Below are 20,382 nucleotides of genomic sequence, written 5' to 3'. Positions count from 1 at the left end.
GACAGCGGAGGCCGGGCACGGGGACAGAGGACCGGCGAGGGAGGCCGGAGACGGGGACTGGGACCCGGTGAGGGGGCTGGACGGCACCCGAAGACACCGGGCACGACAGGAGGGACTCCACCCCTTGATGGTACTGGAGGACCAGGCGATGTGGGGCTCGTGCAGCGCGAGCCAGGGCCTGCCCAGGACCACAGGGACAAGAGGAGAGCTGGTGACGAAAAACTGGAGCCTCTCAACGTGGTCACCAGCAACGGTGAGAAGGACTGGACAGGTGCGTTGAGTGACGTCAGCCAGGCGGCGATGACCCATTGCGAAGACCTCCAAGGGCCTCTCGAGGTCCTCAAGTGGAATGTTGGCCCGGGTGGCAAACCCAACGTCCATGAAACTCCCATCAGCACCAGAGTCCATGAGTGCACCCACCGTCGCCCGCTGGTCCGCCCAGGCTAGGGTGACGTCCGCCAGACGGTTGGGTGGTGCACGGGTGGGGGAACAGGAAAGACGGCTCACCAGGATCTCCCGGGGTCTCTGCGAGCCTGGTCCTCTTGGCCGGGTACGGCAATTGGAGACACGGTGTCCACCCCGGCCACAGTAGAGGCAACGGCCGGAGAAGAGCCTGGACTCCCGTTCGGCCGGGCTAAGGCGGTTGCGTCCCAGCTGCATGGGTTCCTCCTCGGTCACGGCTCGGGAGGGAACAAACCCACCAGTCACGGAGGGGGCAGGACGGTCAGCACTGTAGAGGCGGCCGCCGGGAAAGGGGGCCCCTGAGCGGAGGTCGATGGCACAGTCGTAAGGCCGGCGAGGCGGAAAGACCTGAGCCCTGGACTCCCTGAAAACCCCCTCGAGGTCGTGGTACTCGGGGGGTACGTCTGGGGTACAGAAAACCTCCTCGAGGTCGTGGTCCTCGGGGGGTACATCTGGGGTACTGAAATCCTCCTCGAGGTCGTGGTCCTCGGGGGGTACGTCTGGGGGTCCCCGTCGGGTTCTCTCACGTCTTCTCTCCTGGAGGCGTCCGTCGATGCGGATGGCGAGGCTGAACAGGTCCTCGAGGGAATCAGGTTCCTCCCGGGTCGCGAGCTGGTCCCTGACTGCGTCACTGAGCCCACTCATGAAGGTTAGGCGAAGTGCTGGGTCGTTCCAACCACTCTCCACCGCCGCCAGGCGAAACTCCAGGACGTAGTCTGTTACCCCGCCGCTCCCCTGTCGGAAGGTACCCAACCGGGCTCCAGGGTCCAGACCACGGGCTGGATGGTGGAACACCCTGCGGAGCTCAGCCACGAAGTCTGGATAGGAGAAACAAAAATCTGCATCCATTGCCCAGGAGGAAGTGACCCACTGGGCTGCCCGGCCTGAGAGCAAGTTTGTCATATAGGCCACTTGGGCCCCTCTAGAAGTGAATCGACTAGGTTGATGACGGAAAACCAACTCACATTGCATGATGAATGTGGCACAATCCTCGGGATTGCCGTCGAACAGCCGTGGGACGGAGAGACGGGGTTCCCGAGGTACGGGATCGGGAAGCGTGGGAACTGCTGGGACTGCGGGGAATGCTCCTGAAGGAAGTGAGGGAATTAAAGCGTTAACGGTGTCGCTCAGCGTGTGAAGCTGAACGAGAATACCTGACTGTTGTCCTGCCAGAGCGGCCAGGGACCCTTGAATAAGCAGGACCTGCTCTCGGAGTCCCTGTACAGCAGCTGCAGCCGCATCCAGCTGTAGGCTGTGTTCCTTGGCTGACTCTAACTGGACTGCCGCTGCTGTGCTGACTCTCTTGCGGGCGCAGACCGCGCAGGCCAGTACGAACCCCTTGACGTCGTTCCTCATGGTGGGCCACCAGAATCGACGAGCCAGGAAGGAGAACGTGCGATGAACGCCCGGGTGGCAGGCGAACCGGCTGGTATGGCCCCACTGGAGGACCCGGGACCGGACTGAGTTGGGGACAAAGAGACGATGAACCGGTACATTGCCTGGAGCGCGATGGAAGCGTAGGGCACGCCTTACCACCCCCTCGATGCCCAAGGTGACGACTCTCTCTGTGTCGGCTGGGGTCGTCATATTGGTTGGATCGTAATGTTATGGTTTGACACCGACCCCAAACGCAACGACACAAGAGAGTAGGATTCAGAGTTGCCAAAAACAAGGGCTTGTTTATTAAGACTAAATAAACAGCACAGACTTGGAAGAGTACAAACAAAGACTGGAATACAAGCAAGGATGAATGTTGCTGCTCTGCAGCTTCTCCCGGGATGGTAATCAGGGGAAGCAGACGCTGACGTCAGAGCCGCTCTGCAGACTTCTCTCGGCAGAATCTCCGAGGTGGTTGCGGGACCGAGAGAGAGAGAGGGAGCGAGTTAACTCAGAGTGCAGGTGGAACAGAGCAGGTGAACAGGAGAGGTGACTTGTACCCGAAAACAGAGTTATCCAAGTGACTGAATCTTCGGTGTAAATACACACTGTGAGTAACGTTCCAAACACAATCCCAAGTGATAGATATCTTCGGTGCAAAATAAACACTGTGAGCGAAGTCCCAAAATACAAATCCAATGTGATAATATCTTCGGTGTGTAAACACACAGTGGGAGATGTTAGGCCAAAATATTATCCCAATGAAACAATCCAAAAAAGGTTAAACGCTGGGTGAGTGACTGTCTGATAAAAAGCTGGAAATCTTCAGTGTTATATAAACACACGAAAAACGGAATTGGATCAAAGACAGTCATAAAAAACTCACCCAGGCGTTGTGCGTAAAGAGCGTTGGAACAGAACGGAGCGAGCGCGTCGCCTCGGGGAAAGGGTGTCCAAGAGGAATGCTTCTTGAATATCCTGGAGGCAAAGCACAGGGAAACAACAGCAGGCAGCAGGAACGGCGAATGCAACTGAAATATCAAAACGATCCAACCCAACTTGAATGGGGAAACGGGGTATAAATAATACGGGAATGCTTAATTGACAAGCAGTGACAGCTGAGGGATGTGATTGATAAACGTGTGGACGGGGGAGAACCAATCAACGACGTCTCTGGGAAGAAGCGTGTGAATAGGGGAATGCAATGATTAACAGAAAACAATTGGAAACAGAGCGAGTAGGCTTAAAGGAACAGAGCGAGTGGGAGAGCAGCGGACCAATCATCACAGTACTTCAAGAAGCCCGTGGTGGGGAAAGAACCAAACCTTACAAAACCTTCTGTTTAATCATCTTCCATTTATTATTATTATTATTAGATTTTTCAGGTCTGGTAAATTTTAGCATTCACAGTCAAAGATAAAGATAAAAAGGAAATTATTGATATTCTCATTTGGTTCATTACAATTTACTCAAGCCTAGTAACAGACACAGTATTTATGACACTGGGAATACATTCCCCGAGATCCATAGATGTCCCTAGAATCAGATACCAAGAACATGCAAATGGACCATATTAAAAAAAAGTCTGTAAATGTGTATTCTACGTTCTTATGGAATGAATGAGATAAAAAAAATATTATAATTAAAAAAAAAATTATTTAAAAAAATGTATACATTTTGAGTTAATTTTCATAACGCGATTAATTTGCTGTGTAATTAATTAATCTAATTAACGCGATAAACTGACAGCCCTAATATATATATATATATATGTAACGGTTGTCATATCGTCACCTCAAACTTCGATGCCCAGAGGGAGTTTAGAACCGCCGCACCGTGAGCTACAGCACAGACCGCTATACCAAGAGGTGAACTCACTGCTTTGTAACGTGTCTATGTGTCTTTTGAGGATGAGAGTGAGTTTAACCCATAGCACCGCTACTCGCCCCAGTCACTTCACAACTAGGGTGGCCAAACGTCCCGATTTGTGCGGGACAGTCCCGCATTTCAGCCCTCTGTCCCGCATGCCGCAAGAGAAGAACAATGTCCCGCATTTCAATAAGTGTCCCGCAATTCAATAAACAATTATTATTATTAATTATTATTATTAATAATTATTGTTTTTGTCCTCTCATTAATCCCCAAAACATGCACTAATGCACGCACCGCAAGTACTACATACGTAACGTTATGTAACATAGCCTATAGTCTAACCAGCATTATATAGTACCTGGCGCAAGCTGTTTATTTCCGGTCGCGGCAATAAACAGCTCGCGCCAGGTACTATACAAGCTGTTATTGGCAGAGCAGAATTCACATCATTCTACAGGTCTGCATCGTCTACCTCGAGAAGTGGTTCGATTTCTCAGATGAGAATTATCTGAAGGCTCTTTCTGTCATGTCTCTAAAGAGAAACGTCAGCTTCACTGACCTGTGCGCTACAGCTGAAGCCCTTAAGATCAACGGCATGTTAGACATGGATGCGCTCAATGAGGAGTTTTGTTTAATCGTTCCACGTCAGAAGGAAGTGGTGGAGATGGAGGCGACTGTTGGAGTGAAGTGGGGGCTGCTGTTGAAGGACATCCAGACCCCCAACCTGACCCATGTTGGCTTCATTCTTCCTGAGCATCCCTCATGACCGGCACGCCGTGGACGGACCAGAGAAATAGATGCAGTGTGGAGCTTGTGAAGAGAGAAATACAAGTCAAAACTAATTTCTCTCTGACATGTGCAGCTTTTTATAAATATGCTCTTGGTCAGAAGGCTCTACTGGAAGCTGCACGATCCAGTAATACATAAAGATTCCTCTGCAATATGGTGCTCTCCATGGTGCTGAAACTTTCAGAGGCACATTTCTATGTTTGAGATGCAAATCGTTCAGAAAAAAAGTGTTAGAGCCATTTGCTTAGCCTAGCCTATTGTTCCCCATAGGATATATTTTGTATATAGTTGTTTCCTGTTTCCTTGTTTTCATTTGTATATATATATGTATTTCACTTAGTGGATAACACTCTAGGCCAGGGGTGACGGCTCTTTGCCCGTCAATGTGCGGCTCTTCCATCACATTTTTTTTTACTTTTTTTTTTTTTTACGTCACTCATTCCATAAGGACGTAGAATAAACATTTAAGAATTAAATGGTCCAGGGGAGCTCCAGTAGCTCACCACGTACCGCGAGTGCTATTTCAGCGCCGTGGACAACCGCGCTCGCGCGGATCTGGGGCTGAGCGCGTTCGAATCCCGGACGGCAGCCGTGCCTTTCCCAGAGTGTCTTTCCCCCCCATCTGAACCCTTTCAGCCTGCTTCTGTCGGTCGAACTTGACCAAGTATGAATGCGAAGAAAAAAGCGATAAACGCTAAAAGAACCAGGTGACTGGTCAAAGTTTAAAAAAAAAAAATAATTAAATGGTCCATTTGCATGTTCTTGGTATCTGAATCTAGGGACATATATGGATCAGTGTCAGAAATAGTGTGTCTGTTACTAGGCTTGAGTAAATTGTAATGAACCAAAGGAGAATATCAATTATATTAAAAAAATTTCACTTTGACTGTGAATAACACCATGCTAAAATTGACCAGACCTGAAAAATCTAAGCAAATGAATAAAGGGAAGATGATTAAACAGAAGGTTTTGTAGATACAGTACTGAATTCTGCCATCTTTTTTATAATGTAAATTTCTCCACCATTTTTCATCGTATTGCAACACCGTTTTTTGCAAAACGTTCACAGAAAGGTAGAGAAACTAACTGCGTTCTGTTTTATGGCAATAACATTCAGGTTTGTGGGAGATAATCCCAAAAAATAAGAGAAATAAAAAAGTAAATCCAGAATTCAGATGATTGACAGGGGCTGGTGTGAGCTGGGTAGGGTAGTTTTTCGAAATTTGAAAGCCCTGAGTCTCTTCCTTCAAAAGACTACACTCACTTTTGGCTGTGCCATTTCCTCCTGTCAATATGCGCCGGTTTCCAACTCAATACCCTGAGATTTCTATAATCTTATATTTCACTAATAACAGTTAAAATAATTGGTAAACAAACGTAATGCTGGAAATATACACTTTTACTGTATATCTCAGGCTTAAGAGGTTAACCCTGTGAGGCCCAAATTAAAAAGACATTAGCAACTTCAGAGGCCAGAGGGTGGGACATATAAACACATTTACTATCAAATAGCATTGTGAGGCTGAACAACAGGACCAATTGACTATACATGTGCTTAACATTTTTTAAATAAACATGTTTTTAAATGGCTAAAAGTGATTTTGTAATTTTGCAACCGTGGGTCTCACAGGGTACTTTTAACCCTGTGAGGCCCAAATAAAAAAGACATTAGCAACTTCAGAGGCCAGAGGGTGAGAGTGGCGTCGTTAGCCCTGGGCTTCCGGGGCTTTAGCCCCGGATGTTTTTCTCCTAGCCCCGGACCTCTGTGCTGAATGTTTGTTAGTGTTTGGTATTTTTTGTTGGTTTTTAGTACTTTTAAACATCCATTTTTAGTAAGTAGTTTTCATTTGATCCTATAATTTTTTCATTCACCGATTTGTGGACTTTTTTTTTAGTGTCCTGAAAGGCACCTTATAAATCAAATGCATTATTATTATTATTATTATTATTATTATTATTATTATTATTATTATTATTATTATTATTATTATTATTATTATTATTATTATTATTATTATTATTATTATTATTATTATTATTATTATTATTATTATTATTATTATTATTATTATTATTATTATTATTATTATTATCATCCAGGAGGGAAAAGACACTTTGGATAGTAGGGACTGCATCTCTGCCTGTCCTGACCAGGAAACACTTTTTTCATTCACCGATTTGTGGACTTTTTTTTTAGTGTCCTGAAAGGCACCTTATAAATCAAATGCATTATTATTATTATTATTATTATTATTATTATTATTATTATTATTATTATTATTATTATTATTATTATTATTATTATCATCCAGGAGGGAAAAGACACTTTGGATAGTAGGGACTGCATCTCTGCCTGTCCTGACCAGGAAACACTTTGCAACTGTGATCTCCTCTGGCAATAGTTGGATATTGTAATGTGTGGCGAGGGGTTGCAGCAATTCCACTGAGAGAAACTGGTCTGAGGCTGGATAACATGCCTGTATGCCTCTCATAAGTTGTTATCCAACTCATGAGAACCTGCTCTCAAGCTCTTGCAGCATTCTGTAGACGACTGGATAGAACAGTCTCTGAGCTGAGGTCTGAGCTTGTGCCACAAGATGACTCAACTACATACTCGTCCATCCTTTTCTGCTTCCTCCTTTGGCTGGTAGTATGTTCCTCAATCCAAAGGCCATTACATATGGCCTTTGTCCTGTCATACATCTCCACTGCCATCTCTGAGGTGCGATAACCTTTGAGTGTGTCCTGCACTGTGCTTTTAAATAGTACAGATATTGAAGATGTGCACTTTAACGCAGCAGCACCTGGAGCCATCCATACCCATGTCCAGTGTCCTATAATAAGCTTTAATCGAACCCTGGTTCATTTCCTCTGATATTCCGGTTGGTTTGGGGTGGTGTGAAAGCTCATTCACTCTTGCAAGTGAACCCTGCTGCGGTTCATTTGAGATGTGAATGCAAAGTGGACCAAAGGCAGGAAAATACCCCAAAATCTAATATTTTTTTTATGAGAAGACTGAAACTATGTATATAATGAAACACACAATACAGTTTTTTTTCGATTGCCTAAGCATGATTTTGAAAACGGGGCCCGGTGTTTCAAAACACACAATTAGCACAACCACACACACAATTATCAGAACACATCAGATCCTTTGCTAAATTAAACACTTGTCAAAACCATACACTAATTTATAAAAACTACATTTTGTTACCATATGAAACACACGTTTCATATGACTTAATTCTGTTTGAACCAGTTACACACTGCTGTGCTTAACCTAAAACACATTTAGCAATTCTACTTCTCAGTGATTAGAGTACTGTAAGTGAAGTACGCAGAGAATGTGCAAATATACAATAAATTCACCAAACACTACACAAGACCAATGCTGTGATGAAAATATAATTTATTTATCTACATATACCCAAATCAATGATGCAGACTGATGAAAAAATTACATTTTCTCTCCATATACCCAAATCAATGATGCTGACTGATGAAAATATAAATGTTCTCTCCATATAACCAAATCAGTCAACATTTCAACATGGAGAATCACAACAATACATGTCCCAGTTTTCATGCTACTATGTGCATAACACTGTAAGCTCAGCAAATATCAGACAAAACATAAAATACTGTATCCACCAGTACAGGTTAAAATTACAGTAAAAATTTTTTTTTTGAAAAAATGTAATCAGAAAATACTAGACATTATCTCTTTGCCTAGCTGGATCTGGCAAGATAATTTTTTGTTGTGATTCTCCATGTTGACTGATTTGGGAAAATGGGAGAAAATGTATATTTTCATCAGTCTGCACCATTGGTTGTCTTGTGTAGTGTTTGGTGGATGTATTGTATATTTTCACGTTCTCTGTGTACAGTACTTCACTCTCCTTCCATTTTGGTTGAAGACAGGTGAACTCACCTGCTGCATTTTTATAGTGCTTAAACCTGATTGGTGTATCTACAATTAAGCAATGGTGTGTTTGTGCATCTGATGGCTGTGTTTAACCAATTGGCTCATATGTGTGGTAATTTGACATTCTGTGTCTAATGTAATGCAAGTGTGTTTAGTGTTTTGCAAATCACTGTGTGTATTGTTTTGCAAAAAGTGTGAGGCTGACATTGTAGGGGTGCAAATCTGGGCCTATATTTTGCTCCTTGAGTGTAAGGTTTTGATAATTGTGTAATCAGGGACCGAAACTAAAGCCCGCCGCCCGCCAGGGGCGGTCTGTTTTTACCTTTGGCGCATGACACTTAGAGGGCTGCCCGCCGTGTGGCGTGTAGACGTGTAGTTCATAACGATACTCTTGTGCGAGTACAGATTATAGCCGCTCGTCTTTTTTTTCTCCGCCGCGAGATCGTTAAAAAACTACAAGTCCCACATCGCACTCAAGTCAACGGTCCAATCACAGTAGAGTGACGTGACTGGTTTCATGAGAAAAAAAGCAAATGACCAATCGGAAGCTATCATTTGGCTTGTTTACTTCCATCTGCTCTAGTCTATATCGGACCTCCAAGAGCTAACGTTACTGTTTAAACAATGACCCAGTCAACTATTCACTTTTAGTGAACATGACGACGAGGCATTGTCTAACGGTATCTAGCTGGCTAGCTACTGATAGCTGCTGATATCAACAAATGCTCCAGCAATAGTCTACTCGAGTGCATAATACCTCCGTTCCCTCGTTAGCTAGCTTAGCTAGCTCACGTTGATCCATCTGTCCCAGTCAACTAAATTGTCTTAACGTTATCTACCGGGCTAGCAGTAGCTACAGATAGCTCCTGATATCAATGTCTTATAACATTGATTGAATGCGTATTCTAGCTGAGGGCATGTTGAATGTGATTTGACAAAAGAACGGTAACGTTATAAATAGGTCCAGCTGCATCGCCGGAGAATCCTTGCATGCTGAATGTAGGGTCTAGCTGAATATAGGGTCTAGCTGCAGGGCCGGAGAATCCTTGCTGGAGCTGGAGGCTACTCAAGTATACACACAGACAGTGGAGCTGTTTGCAGATAGCAAGCATTTTGACTTATTGCGTGGTGGCGATGTCTCGCAGATAATACAACTACAAGTATGATTATATAATATATATTTTATTTAAAAAAAAATTTATATAAAATATATATATATATTTTTTTAATCAAAAAAATGTTGGCAGGTAAGAAATATGCTTGGCGGGTAGACTCTTCCCATCTACCCGCCACTGGCCGGTGAGTCAAAAAGTTAATTTCGCTCCCTGTGTGTAATACTTTTGATTTGAGTGTTTATGCAATTGAAGAAAACTGTAAAGACTAGAGATGAACTGTTTATTTCTTTTGTACATAGGCTGTGCATATGTTTGTTTGTTTGTTTGTTTATTTGCTTATGTGTATGATTCTTAACTGTGTTTTTATTTAGTTATTGGTGTATATGTGTGTATGTATATACAGTATATGTATATATATTATATATATATATATATATATATATATATATATATATATATATATATATATATATATATATATATATATGTATATATATATGTGTATATATGTATATTTGTACTCCTGTTGGGGCTTCTTGGACCGGATCAATGTTTTATCTGGCTAAATAAAGGTTAAATAAATAAATAAGAAACTGATGATTTGGTCCTGTTAACTTTGAATTTTCTATGGGGACTGCCCAGATCCCTCTCATGGACCTGGACCTCACTTTGAGAACCTCTAATGATTCTAGTTATTCAGTATTCATCTCTAATTACTCTAAAATTGCGTATTTCTGTGTTTAAAAAAAACACAGAAATACCCCCCCCCCCCCCCCCCCCCCCCCCCCCGGGCTGAAGCCCCCAATGTTTTCTAACCCTAAAAACGCCCCTGGTCGTGAGACCTATAAACACATGAAGGGTGCCGTGACTGAAAAAAAAGGTTGAGAAACGCTGGTATATATGGTGTGGCTCTTTGTGGTACCACAGTAGTTTTTGTGGCTCTTAGTCTCTGACTGGTTGCCCACCCCTGCACTAGGCCATAACACAGGCCTACTAATGCTCATGTTATTATATTCATCCTGTATATATACCCATTTACATTTAACCTGTTAATTAAAGTTTAAAAAAATTAAATGTATACTGTATATGATAAAAAAAGTATTAAAAGTATTATCATTTTAATAATTGTACAATTTTGTCAGATTATCATTGAATGAAAAATGAAATGTTTGTAGTGTTCTGCACAGGTTTAGAATCAAGGAAGCCACTACCAGTGTAGACAATGTAATACATGTATGCACACTTCAGTATCACATTACAAGAGAGATCACAGGGTTCATGTATCTTAACTCTATAGCCATATAACCGCTAGGAGTCGGTAGGTAATTTAACAGCATGTTGGATTGTGGTATTCTTCTATACAGTGATTACGAGTATAATAAGCAATTAAGACACAACACTATTGTGTTTTTAATACATTAAATGTTTATATTTTGATCAAAATGAATACATATATATATATATATTATGTAAACATGATTATTGTATACATATTCATTACTGTCCCGCAATTTCAACAAATGTCCCGCAAAATCGACACGCTGTCCTGCATTTGGATCATATGGATTTGGTCACCCTATTCACAACATCGGAAGTTCATCGTGACTGCGCTTTGCGGTACCATCCGTTACATATACTGTGTATATATATATACAGGCACGTGCACACATAGAGCCCAAGGGGTGCTTGAGCACCTGCCTTTTTGAGCCTCATAAAAAAGTGCCATTTAAAAAAATAATAATAATAATTTAATCTATATTACGCATATAGACTGCCCTTCCAACGGAAAAATGTCAGGATAGAATCTAAATATTAGGTAAAGAGAGAGATGCCCCATATTCCATTGCAGTTTGCACGGCCTCCTCAGCGTGCCTCTCCGCGGACCTATATATTTTATGCATACTGTAGCATGGGTGGTGATGATGATGATGATAGAAACCGCTGTGGCGCATACAGTTGAATGCTGGTATTTCACTCATTGAGGGACACGAAGAAGTCAAGTCCGATGGGATTTGGGAATCTCAAATACAAATCGGGATTGGAATAAAAAATGCATTTATATTAAACAATACAGAATATACAGCACTTCTTGGGGTCTGTAGGGTAAGCACTTATTCCCTCCCCCCTGAACATTTATGGAGATGTGTGGGCCTTTTAAGTCAGTGATAAAAGTGTCTTTCAAGGATAAGTGATAAGTAATATTTGATCACCAAAACCCCCAAAAAGCATAAAAAGGGGGTCCCCCGCCCGAAAAGGGCCCTTAAAAATCGTGCTCTCTCTCTCTCTCTCTCTCTCTCTCTCTCTCTCTCTCTCTCTCTCTCTCTCTCTCTCTCTCTCTCTCTCTCTCTCTCTCGCTCTCTCAACACAGCGTGTTGTTGTTGAACTATAACATTTAATTTTGCCGCGGGTGACGCATAATGGATGAATGAATGAATGGTAACTTGTTTAAAATGACAAGATATATATATGTGTTCATTATTGGATTGATCATACGTGTACTAGTGTAGTATGAATTAACTCGATTTAACGTTGGAAACGGGGTAACGTTATGTGAGTCAGTATTAGCTTGGTCAGCTGTCCGCTTGCCCCCCCCCCCCCCCCTTCACCCCCCCCCGCACCCACCCAAATGTAGTTCACACCGGCCGCCACTGGATCAAAGTGAACCTTATCGCTACCGCATCTTACCGCTAACACCGACGTCGCCAATCTAAAAGAAAACCTCTCGTCCTCTCAATCGTCAAGGTTTCAAGTTTGGTTCAGATCAGAGGTCCTGGTTTCAGACCTTGCCGCCTGACAACAAACGCAGCCATCTGGATGTGGAGGGGGAAGAGTAACACAGAAAGTCATGGCCTTTTGTTTGGCGGCAGGTTATTACCAAGGTTACCGGGAAAGGCTCGCCAGCGGTGACAGTCGCGGCAGGACGAGCCGTATTTAAAGCCCGCTCTGCCCCGTGTTGCATGCCGCGTGCCGGTAACACGCTGTGTAGATGTGATTGATGGAGCTGCAACTCTGGCTCCTGCATACATTAATTACCACTCCCGCACATACACACACGCACAACCACACACGCCACTCGTGTTTTGTTTTTGCTCCCTTGAACAGGGCAAGGGCGAACATTTGAGTCATCGCTTTGTTCTCTTCAGTGGTGGAAGAAGTACACAGTTCCTTTACTTAAGTAAAAGTAGAAATACCCAGATAAACGAGTGCTCTGGTAAAAAGTAAAAGTCCTCCATTCAAGTTCTACTTAAGTAAAAGTAGAGATGCATTTGCTATTGAATGTAAGTATCTAAAGTTAAAGTATGCGTTCTACATGATGTCTGTGTGTTCCAGTGTTTGGGAGCGTTCAACCCTTGATCCATTGACCTCTAAGTGGTATGTGGTCCAGTTACGCTGCTCTGATTAAAGGTTATGTTAAAATAGTATGTGGTCCAGTTATGCTGATTGATTGATTGCTTGCTTGCTTGCTTGATTGATTGATTGATTGATTGATTGATTGATTGATTGATTGATTGATTGATTGAACATTTTATTAACAGATTGCAGAATGGGTACAATACAGTACAGCTCAATACACACTTGTTAAGGGGATGCATACCAGAGAAAGACTTCAATTCATCATAACATATATGACATACACGACATACAGATAGACAGTACTGTTACATCTAGACATTTATGACATACCAGATCTACAAATATACAGTACTGTTTATGCAAAATATTTTTCTTCAAAGTAACTAGTAACTGATGGGTTCAGATAGATGTAGTGGAGTGATTGATTGATTGATTGATTGATTGATTTTTATTGTGGAGTAAAAGACAGCATCCAAGGGATAAAAACATGAGAAAGTGCAAGCACTTATTTCCATCATGGTCCCTGATTTTGGACATGGACAGACATCATAAAACATAGAGCATCATAATAAAACATACTAAAACAGAGCATCATAATAAAACATAGAGCATCATAATAAAACATAGGGCATCATAATAAAACATAGATCATCATAATAAAAAACAGAGAATAAAACATAATAGCAACCCCATACAAAAACACTCCCTACCCTCTCCTTCCTATGGCTATTCTATACTTCACTGGCTAGCCATTTCTTTGTGGCACGTCTAAAACGTCCCCCCTCTTCGATGTTTTTCAGGGCCACTGGAAGCTTGTTCCACTCCAGTGCTGCAGTAAAAAGTACAATATAAGATAAGATATTCCTTTATTGGGGTGGGGGGGGGGGGTACAGGTATAGAGCCAATAGATCCACAGAGGATGCTGTGAACATGGCTCTGCACTATACACTGGAACATCTGGACTGCGTGGGCAACTATGTCAGGATGTTGTATGTGGACTTCAGCTCGGCCTTCAACACCATCCTTCCACCCATCCTGGAGCACCAGCTATCCCTGCTGCAGGTGCCGGCCTCCACTCGCAGGTGGATTACCGACTTCCTGTCCAACAGGTCTCAGCGGATGAGGCTGGGGAAGAGCATTTCCAGCTCTAGGTCCACCAGCACCGGTTCCCCGCAGGGCTGCGTCCTGTCCCCACTACTGTTCTCCCTGTACACCAACAGCTGTGCCTCTCTCCACTCCTCGGTCAAACTCCTGAAATTCGCTGACGACACCACCCTGGTGGGTCTCATCTCCAGGGGGGACGAGTCGGCCTACAGGAGGGAGATCGAGAGGCTGCAGAGCTGGTGCAGCTGCAACAACCTGGAGCTCAATGCTCAAAAGACAATGGAGATGGTAGTGGACTTCAGGAGGAAAGCAGCCCTGCCCCCTCCCATCATACTGGGAGGCACCCAGGTAGCCTCCGTGGAGTCATGCCGATTCCTTGGCATGACCATCTCCCGGGACTTGAAATGGGAGCTCAACATCACGGGCCTGCTCAAAAAGGCCCAGGGGAGGATGTTCTTCCTCCGGCAGTTGAATAAATACAAACTGCCGAGGACCATGATGGCCCAATTTTACACGGCCATCATTGAGTCCATCCTCACCCACTCCATCATCTCCTGGTTCCCCGCTGCAGCGGCAAAAGATCTCGCCAAGCTGCAGCGGGTGATTTGCTCCGTGGAGAGGGTGATCGGCTGTCCCCTGCCCTCCCTCAGGTCCCTGCACGACTCCAGGGCGCTGAAGAGGGCGAGGAAGATCATGGCCGACCCCTCCCACCCCGGTCACAGCCTCTTCACCCTGCTCCCCTCTGGGAGAAGGCTGAGGATCCCAAAGGCCGTGAAAGCTCGTCACAGACTGAGCTTCTTCCCCTCAGCCGCCAGGCTGATCAATGCCTCAGGTCCCCCCCCCCCCCCCCCCCCCCTCTGCCCCCAAGTGACACTGGCACAATGACACTGACTGCACTGCACTAGTCTTTACTGGAACTCTGCACTTTTCACTTTATATATATATATGTATTTAAATGATTAATCCGCCACTGGACTGTTTTTTGTCCTGTGTCTGTGTTGGTGTTGTTGTTACTGTGAAAAAAGAAATGAAAAATGAATACACTGTAATGCCGAAACAATTACCAATGTGTTTTACACAAATGGCTTAATAAAGGAATCTGAATTTGAATCTGAATCTGAATGGGGAGGGTAATAGTAGAAAGACATAGATATATAGACAATAAAATAAATCGATAGTAAAAGAATAGAGTAAAAGTATGAAGTTCCCTAAAATGAAAATACTCACGTAAAGTACTCAAGCTTTATACTCAAGCAAGTAGCTTGAAATTGTAAAGTATTTGAGTAAAAATACTTGGTTACTTTGCACCACTGGTTCTCTTCTGATCAGATATGTGTTGCTCTGGCCTGTTCTTCAGCGGTCCCGCAGGGCCTTCTGTCCTCCTCCATAATTGGGTGCAGGGGGAACTTAAGATGACTTTCCACCCTCTGCAAGGTTTTTCTTTCTCCTGTATTCGCCGGGCGGAAAGTGAAGTGTGTGAAAAGCCTACTTTTTACATGAATGATGATGCATACAAATATAGAAAAGCACACAGCGGCGGTCCTTCAAGTCTGGAAGTAGCAGAGAGAGGCGAAGGTCCTTCAAGTCTGGAGGTAGCAAAGAGAGGCGAAGGTCTTCAAGTCTGGATAGCGGAGAGAGGCGAAGGTCCTTCAAGTCTGGAGACAGCAGAGAGAGGCGAAGGTCCTTCAAGTCTGGAGACAGCAGAGAGAGGCGAAGGTCTTCAAGTCTGGAGGCAGCAGATGATGATGATTGAAATTATTTATTAGGAATAACCCCTTGAGATGCACCATCTCGTTTTCAAGGAGGGTCCCAGATTACAAAATAATCATACATTTATGACAAGATATTTTACAGACAGTTCAGACAACATCAATCAGACAAACGAACAAAACAAAGAACTAAACAAAACAAACAAAGAAAACACAACAGTAACAACTACAACTACAATAACTACTACTGGATGCCAAACTTCTTTTCGTTGTACTGTACTTGTGTTGTATAATGACAATACATTTTAATCTCATGTAATCTAATGTAATGTAATCTAAAGGGGAGGGGGGGCCAAGAGGCTTGTATTGTACAATGACATCACAACGCCTGCTGGCCATTGGACACCTGTGGAGTTCTATAGATTCCAACTAATTCGGAGGAAAACCATCATACTTCAAAATACTTCATGTGTCTTCTTTCTCTCTCGCTCTCTCTCTCTCTCTCTCTCTCTCTCTCTCTCTCTCTCTCTCTCTCTCTCTCTCTCTCTCTGTGTCTCTCTCTTCCTCCCTATTTATTTCTCTCTGTCTCTCTTTTTCCTCGCTCTCTCTCTTTCTCTATCTCTGTGTGTCACTCTCTCCCTCCCCCTATCTCTTTATCTCTCTGTCTCTCTCCCCTCTTTCTGTCTCTCCCCCTCTCTCCTCCCTCCCCCTATCTCTTTCTCTCTCTCTCCCCCCCCCCCCTCTCTCTCTCCCCCCCCCTCTCTCCCCCCCCTCTCTCTCTCTCTCTCAGGCTGAGGATGAGGAGGAAGATGACCAGCCTCTGAGTCTGTCTTGGCCCGACTCCAACCGCAAGCGCTTCACCTACCTCTTCATCATGCCCATCGTGCTCCCGCTGTGGCTCACTCTCCCTGACGTCAGGAAGACGGTGTGTGTGTGTGTGTGTGTGTGTGTGTGTGTGTGTGTGTGTGTGTGTGTGGTGTGTGTGTGTGTGTGTGTGTGTGTGTGTGTGTGTGTGTGTGTGTGTGTGTGTGTGTGTGTGTGTGTGTGTGTGTGTGTGTGTGTGTGTGTGTGTGTGTGTGTGTGTGTGTGTGTGTGTGTGTGTGTGTGTGTGTGTGTGTGTGTGTGTGTTTTATTTAGTTGACCTACATTGAAGGTTTTGTGTGTGCGTGTGCGTGAATGCTTCAACCTCGTCATCCATGATTGAGTGCATTTATTTACTGGCAGGTCTCTTTATATCGGACTGCAATTTGCATGTACCTCACCTGTTCAAATTGTATGTCGATATGATAATAGATTATTTAACCTCTTAAGCCCTAGCCCTATTTTCAGAAAATCCGCCCTAAAAAATACATACCTAAGTAAATGGAAGATTGCTCCACTTCTACAAGGTCCATTACTACAAACAAAATGGCGGCACGCCTTTCTTTCCGTCGATATTCGCTAGTTTCTGAATACATTTCCAAAACTAATATTTCACTATTAACACATCTGGTGCCAATAACGTCGTCCCAACGTGTTTCAAGGTCATGCTAATTCTGCCAAACCATGGCGTACAACGTTATTGATGTCATATTTAATTTTTTCGCCATGGTATTCATAATTCCCTCACCCAGCCTCGGCTGATACAGTGGGAGCCTGCACAACTCTGCAACGCTTCAATACTGCCGCCTCGTGGATGATCTGCGAGTTACAACCGGAAATGGATCTCTGTTGATCTCCGTGCATCTGGCAAATGCGTCCGGCACTCACATATTGTTGCGGGACTCTAGACACACATCCGTGTATATCGATCACTGCCATAACTCAATAATCGATATGATTTGGGCGTTTATTATTATTATACAAACCGGAAATGGATCTAGTAGATCGCCGTCAAATAAGTGGGATCATTTTCAGCGTGTTTGTTTATTATTATTAATGCAAACTGCTCTGATCAATATATCACCCATACTACATAAAGCATTTACTGACGATCACGGAATTATAAACGACCCCCCCCCCCCCGTTCATCCGCGCATGATAAGTCATATACGTTTAGGATCATGTACAGTTGACATTTTTTATATAGCGTGGATCGGCAACAAAACGGCATTTGATAATCTATATATGCGTTTATGCCTATAACTCACATTCTAGGAATTACTGCAGAAAACGATAAAAACATATTTATATTCTAGACGGTATTTTTGTATGAATCTATGAATGAAAAAGTATAACGTTCCTACATCCTGAACGATAGATAATCGATGTTGAATGGGCCATAGTAATGTCAATTTAGCAATACAATTAAAAAAGTTATAGCCCTGCAAAGAAGGTAAACATCTCCATAGGCTTAGAGTGGTGGCAGAGAGTGGTATGAGACGGGCAAACTCTGTGGCAGTTAATGTGTTAACACTTTAACCTATTGGTAAACAAACGTATTGCTGAAAATATACACTATGACTGCTGTTTTGACAGGGTTATGGTATTTACTCTTGGCTACATTTGAAAATAAAAACGGAACCATCGGGCTAAAGAGGTTAAATGTGTAAATGTGTGTGTGTGTGTGTGTGTGTGTGTGTGTGTGTGTGTGTGTGTGTGTGTGTGTGTGTGTGTGTGTGGTCTTCTATCTTATTTGCAAGTTTCAAGTTTCTTTAATATTTGTCATACAGAAGTACAGAATACTTTTATACAAAATGCTTCTTACTGTTACGCTCCAGAGACTGTGCAAGACAAGATAAGTATGAAATAAAATAACATAGTAAAATTAGAAGTAAAAAAAATGAGGTCACAGTGTTCAGTTTAGACATATGTACAATGTTCGATGCAGAATAGACGTAGTTACCATACAATATACAATACTGTGCAGTGTACTAATATACAATACTATATAGTGCAAGGCAGAAATGGGACGAGGTGCAATTTAGGTACAATTCACAGTAGGTGTACGAGTTGTAGTGCAAATCCTTTATCAATAAATATAAAGTGTAAAGTGTGTTTGTGTGATCTAAAGTGTGGAGAGTGGGTGCTGCAGTGTGTTGTTTGTTTGAGTGAGTGTGTGCGTGTGGGTGTGTGTGCTGTGTGCATTTGATGGTTGTTGCATAGTGTTTATTGTTCGTTTAGCAGCATGTACTTGGGATGTTTTATTTGAACGTATCTGCTGTTTAACCCTTTGATGTGTATGATCACAATGACGACGTCCACCTTGGCCACTGGTCAGTGAAAGCTGCACAGTTCTAGTATTTCAAGATAGAATTCTGTGGAACTCTGGGAGAGTGGGGGGGGGGGGGCACTCAATTCAAAGGGTTAACTTGGTCATGCTTGGTTTGTTTATCTTTTTTCCTCAGTCTGCCAAGAAGTTCTTCCCAATCTCCTTCTTGGGGAGCCATCTGCTGGATCGCTGCCTTCTCCTACCTAATGGTGTGGTGGGCTCATCAGGTAGGACAGATAATAAACAAAACAATCTCTTGTCCAAAAGGGAATAGGAAGAAGCAAGATGTTTATCAGGGTCATACCGCTTATTGCAATAAACCCTTAACAAAGAATGAATCAACCACTTCATCATTAGTCCTACATAACCAAGTACACCTTCGCACAGTGTTTTATTGTCTTCCAACAAAATCATCTGCAAACAAAATCTCTTAATGATCAGTCCATCGATCAGTAATACAATCATTACTGTTAATAAATAATAATCTGTATATCAAACAATATATTATATTATCAAAAATATCAATGCTGTTCTAGTCTCACCAAACAACGTTAATACTGCCTTCAACGTTAAACCAGTGTAACTAGTAAGAGTAGGTAAGGAATGTGTACAGATAGGGATATAGTATCTACAGATATGTAAAGAGGGATATAGTATATACTAGGAATGGGAAATATATTGATATTTATTACTTATCTTTATCTGTGTTATCGTATCATTTCATTTTTCACCCATATATATATCATGACTTGTGGTTCTCAATTTGTTGTCTAAATGAATAATAAATATGTATAATATTTTTTAAATAAAGAAAAAGAAAAAAGGGAATAATAAAAAATGTAAGTTAGATTTATCTTGATGCATCATTATGCAAAATCATTAACTTTTAGGGATGTCCGATATTATCGGTTTACCGATATTATCGGCTGATATTGGCATTAAAATGTAATATCAGAAATGATCGGTATCGGTTTTCAAAAAATAAAGAATTAAAATACAATTTTAATATTTATTTAACCTTTATTTACCCAGGCAAGCACGTAAGAACAATTTCTTATTTATTTATTGTCAAAAGTATGCATAATGTTGTGTTAATTCCACGACAAGAGATATGTAATGTTAATTACCTGAAAATTATTCCGTTTTTGGGGGGGGGGGGGGGGGGGGGGGGGGGGGGGGGGGTGGGGACCCTGCATATATCGGTATCGGTTGATATCGGTATCGGAAATTAAGAGTTGGACAATATCGGTATATCGGATATCGGTAAAAAAGCCAATATCGAACATCCTAAACTTTCAACTATATCTCCAGTACATTGTGACAATTTATAAACTGTCAAATGGCAAGAGTCAACATGGAGGACAGAGTTACATCAGAAGTCTGAGATACCTCCTCTCTCTCTCCTCCTCTCTTCTCTCTATCACTCATCTCCCTCACTCCTTTCTCTCTCTCACCTCTCCCCTCTATCCTCTCTCCTCTCTCTCA

General features: G+C 42.9%; 1 protein-coding gene across 1 annotated transcript in view; it reads left to right on the top strand.

The window, feature by feature from the left end:
- Positions 1-20,382, top strand: part of LOC311226797 (sodium/potassium/calcium exchanger 2-like) — a gene marked incomplete at both ends in the record, with an annotated part of 156,977 nt that overhangs the window by 136,053 nt on the left and 542 nt on the right. Inside the window, 3 exon segments of the mRNA XM_084312201.1 lie at positions 16,498-16,632; positions 19,034-19,063; positions 19,065-19,124. Of these exon segments, the coding sequence (XP_084168327.1) occupies positions 16,498-16,632; positions 19,034-19,063; positions 19,065-19,124 (225 nt within the window).

This window comes from Notolepis coatsorum (genome assembly GCF_963971535.1).
Source record: "Notolepis coatsorum genome assembly, chromosome: 4".
Taxonomy (NCBI): Eukaryota; Metazoa; Chordata; class Actinopteri; order Aulopiformes; family Paralepididae; genus Notolepis; species Notolepis coatsorum.
This window is presented reverse-complemented; position numbering and strand designations above follow the sequence as displayed.